This window comes from Benincasa hispida, chromosome 2 (assembly GCF_027475165.1).
Source record: "Benincasa hispida cultivar pf3 chromosome 2, pf3_genome.v1.1, whole genome shotgun sequence".
NCBI lineage: Eukaryota > Viridiplantae > Streptophyta > Magnoliopsida > Cucurbitales > Cucurbitaceae > Benincasa > Benincasa hispida.
Window position 1 is genome coordinate 16,227,879 of NC_143479.1, and position 4,271 is coordinate 16,232,149.

Here is a 4,271-nt window from a genome sequence, read left to right on the forward strand (position 1 = left end):
AAACCAAACATTTAAGATTTTATTTAGATTAAATTATTGATTTTTAAAATATTGTTTATCCTTTCAAAAATTACAATATTAACCTAATATAAAATGAAAGGTGAATTTCGCTCAAAATTCTACTCTAAGAACATTTTTAACATGTTCATGAAAGTTCACAAGTACATGTTACTTTTGAAGATACACTACTGTTTTTTAAACAACTAGTAAAATTAAAGGACATTCCTTACAATTTAACCTACCACCCCCTATTAATTACAAGAATCTAAACAAGAAGAAAGATTACACTAGAAAAAATAAAAACCATTTTTTATAGAAATTTTCCCAATAATAAAGACAAAATATGACTTGACTGAACCGTAAAGAAAATGCAGGGAAAAAAAAAAAAACCAAAGGGACCTAATTAATTTGAAGCATAGTCTTAAAAAAAAAAAAAAAAAAAAAAAGTCAGTACAATTTCATTACTAGAGTCAGCTTCCTAGCTATAGCTATTCCTAAAATGTCAGTCCACTAGATCCTTTTTTGAGTCTATGATTCTAAGTTGGATCCTTGGTCAAAACCCACCAGCTGTTAATTTCTTCAAACTTAATGCAAATTTCACACCTTTTTTTTCACTCCATTCCAAATATTGGCGTCTGAAAAAGGCTTGGTTTTGTATGACCTTCGAACCCCCTCATTGATTGCCCAATCTCAATGCTTATTCCGCTACTTAATGCAACTGGTGTTGCATATTGTTGTTGTTGTACGTACATTCCACCATACATCCCGCCTTCCGTCAGTGTGGATCCACTCGACGCTAGGTCGGTGATGGCGGGAAACATTGTGGATCCAGGTTGTTGAAACCTCGATGACGACGGTGGAACATCGTCGGGCTTGACGAGGCTTGTGTTGTAGGAGCTGGGGTTATTGTAGCCGAGAATGGACCAGTATTGATCCGATGGGTCTTGTTTGATGGGCATTGTGAAGCTAAGAGTACTCGAGGAGTTGTTGTTCGGCTGCACAGTTGAGGATGCAGGAGAATGGTGGACGTCGCGTTCTTCGGTCGATCGACTGCCCCCATCCGAGGGGGCAGAGTCGGAGGTGGTTTTGGATTTGGTGCCTGACATCCCTCCTATGGGGAGGTTGCTGCTGGCAATGCTCTTCACGTCGTAACGACTAATGTCGAAGTTTGTGACTGCGTTGAGGCCTCGGAATTTGATGGCTGCTATATCATAAGCTTCGGCTGCTTCTTCCTGAGTGCCTATTAATAATAAGAATGTTAAATCCTATTAAACCCAAAAGCTTAATAACGTGACATCATAATCATAAAGACGTCTATGTTACCGTACCATGTTGAATCATCCCTAATCCCAAAACTCTTGAGTGTAATTAACTAGATAATTATATTTTCATGGTCTAAAATGATGAAATATTAATGGAAATATTATAAAAATTAGAGAGCTCACTGAATGTTCCAAGATAGAGATCTTTATTGCCAGCAACCCTTCCGATTCTTGCTTGCCATCTGCCATGTTGGTGGTGCCTGAACAAAACGATGCCGTTTTGAGTGAACAATCTTTTTTTTTCCAAAAATCAGAAATGGCCAAAAAAAATTAAAATAAAAAAGATTAATTAATTAATTAATTAAATATACCTTGTTACACCTCTGTATATAGAAGCTCCTCTAGAAAAACCACTGCTTCTCCTAATTACATAAAGAAAAAAAAATGTAATTATGAAAATTAACATTATTTTAATCAAGGGGTTGGTTATTAATATAAATAAAAATATATAATAATACCTTCTTAATGAAGCAACAAATTCTTGTCTGGTCATGTTCTTCATATCGTCCAGTTCTTTTTCGTAGTTCGACACCTTTTAAATGAAAAAAAAAGTTTCAAAAAAGAAATTGTAAAAAAAAAAACAAAGAAATACAAAAGAAAAAAAAAATGAAACCCACCGGAAAGTTGGTGGTGGTGGTCGGACCCCAGTACTTGAGAGCGGCGAGATCATAAGCTCTGGCTGCTTTTTCTTCTTTGTCATAACCACCTAATCACAAAGAAAAAAGCATAGTACATAATAATTAAAATCAATAAATGAAAGTTTTTTTTAAAATAAATTAAAATTCAAAATTATTCAAATAAATCTTGAAACAGAATCTTGGTACTGTGCAAACCCAGACAGACGCCCTGTCTGATCTGTGTTCTTTTTGATGACTCAATCATACATTTCTATAAATATAATCACACAGAATTATATATTTTTTATATATTAATAAATCCAAAAAAAAAAAAAAAGAAACTCACCCAAATAAACTGAGGAGAAATGATATATCCATAGCGGCAACGATCAATCACGTCCGATCATCGAAACAAAGGAAAAAAAGAAAGACCCATATCAGAATCTCACCCAAAAAAAAAAAAAAAATCTAATTTATTTGTGCTATATATTACTTTAAAAAATCTTCTGAAATTTGCATTAGGAAAAAGGAATCCATCTAGCAGAGTAAAAATCTGGGTTTAAATTCCACATTTGGAAACCCTAAAAAGTAATATTATTAAAAATAATAAAAGTACAAGAAATAATAATAAAATAAAAATTACCTTGTCTTCCTTTTCTACTCTGACCTTCTCTTCTGCAACTATTATCCCACAAATGAGCTTCATATCGACCAGTCCACCTGTGCCTAATCCCAAAAAAAAAAGAAAAAGAAATATATCATATATTATTATCATAACTTAAACCTTGTTTTTGTAACCGTTTTAATTTTTGAAACCTGTTCTAATTTTCTCCAAATTTCTTACCATGTTTTCACATCTCCGATATAAAAAAATTGGAACTCTTATCTAATTTCAAAGTTATTAAAAACTTTTTTCCCCTAATTTTCAAATTTTGGCTTTTGATTTTGAAAATACTACTATAATATATAAATTATTTATACGTTTAGTTAATTTTTTTAAAAAAAAAATCATTACTAAACTAGACATAAATATTTTATTCAAAGATTTTAAAAATAAAAAATAAAAACTTTTTTTTTCTTTGTGATTTTTAAGGTTGTTACCTTGTAACACCGCGGTAAATAGAGGTGCGTTGGCCAAAAGTATCAACAGCCTTCTTAGGTGGTGGGGGCGGTGAAGTATCAGATTGAGTCGGCGGCGGCGGCGGAGGTGGCGCGTGTAGATGTTGAAAGTGTTGTTCAGGGAAATGGGTGGTTGGCGGTCCACGAAGGAAACTAGCGGCTATAGTTTTGAGATCAGAATCACAAATCTCAGATTGATGGGAGGAAAAGTGAAAGGGAGGCGGCGAGGGCGGCGGAGGATTGGAAGCTCCCCGGAGAAAGTCCTCAAGCTTGGGGGCGGCGGTGGGCGAGAAAATAGAAAGATCAGTAGAATTAGGATGGTGATGGAAGAGAGAAAGAGAGTTGGGATTATTAGAGAGAGAAAAAGCAAGCCAATTTTGAGAGGCTGAAGAAGAAGAAGAAGAAGAAGAAGAAGAGTTATTCATTTTTTTTAAGAATTTTTTTTTTAAAAAAAAATGGAGAAGCTTTGGAAATAGGAAAGAGAGTAAAAGGGAAAATGGGGTTTTGGGGGTTTTGAGAGTGAAGTTTGAATGAAAGAGTTTGGGGGAAGAAATGGACACAGATATAGAGGAGGATGAAGAAAGAGAAAAATATTGAAAGAGGGTTTTGCACTTTCTTCGAGGCCTTAATTCTTATTATTACCCATTCTTAAACTTATCAACTATAACTCAAACAATTCATCTCAATAATATTCAATTTTTAAGAAAATTTCTAAGTCACACTTCTAATAATTAAGTTTGTAACAATAATTTTATAAAATTATAAATATAACTGAGTGTATCGGTATAGACCGTGATAAGATTTTAAAAATAAGTATTAAATTTTGTTGTATGTATAAAATTTTCTCAATTACCGTATTTTCCATCATCGTAAGATTCATTGATATATTAATTAATTTTATGAATTCTACATTATTCTCAAATTTCCATCCATATGTCAGTGTTTCTATTGATATTTTTATATTTTCATGAATTTGACATCAAAATAAAAGATTAATCGATATTTCTATCATAATATTAAAAAATCATGAAAAATAAAACAGTAAACAACAAAATATTTTTAATGTGGAGATATTTGATTTCTCGATCTTTAGAATGATGAGTATTATCTCATCCGCCAAATATGTTAACAATCTTTTTCCTTTTATATCATCGTTAAAAACATACATACTTGGTAAACAATCATGCTTCGAAAATTTATTCACCATAAGGAG

The 4,271-nt window shown here is 32.6% G+C and overlaps 1 protein-coding gene across 2 annotated transcripts; it reads right to left on the reverse strand.

Moving 5' to 3' along the window:
• Positions 1-282: 282 nt before the first annotated feature.
• AIL5 (AINTEGUMENTA-like 5) lies at positions 283-3,589 on the reverse strand. 2 transcript variants are annotated; one of them, XM_039022766.2, is made up of 8 exons: positions 3,041-3,589; positions 2,583-2,665; positions 2,286-2,294; positions 1,940-2,028; positions 1,781-1,854; positions 1,634-1,684; positions 1,446-1,522; positions 283-1,240 (listed from the first exon to the last, which is right to left on the reverse strand). In XM_039022766.2, the coding sequence occupies exons 1-8, from the start codon at positions 3,481-3,483 to the stop codon at positions 612-614; spliced, it is 1,455 nt and encodes a 484-aa protein (XP_038878694.1). In that variant the 5' UTR covers positions 3,484-3,589; the 3' UTR covers positions 283-611. The 2 variants fall into 2 exon arrangements, with proteins under 2 accessions (XP_038878694.1, XP_090166781.1); XM_090310655.1 differs by lacking the exon at positions 2,286-2,294 and having other exon boundaries at positions 3,041-3,587.
• Positions 3,590-4,271: the final 682 nt, after the last annotated feature.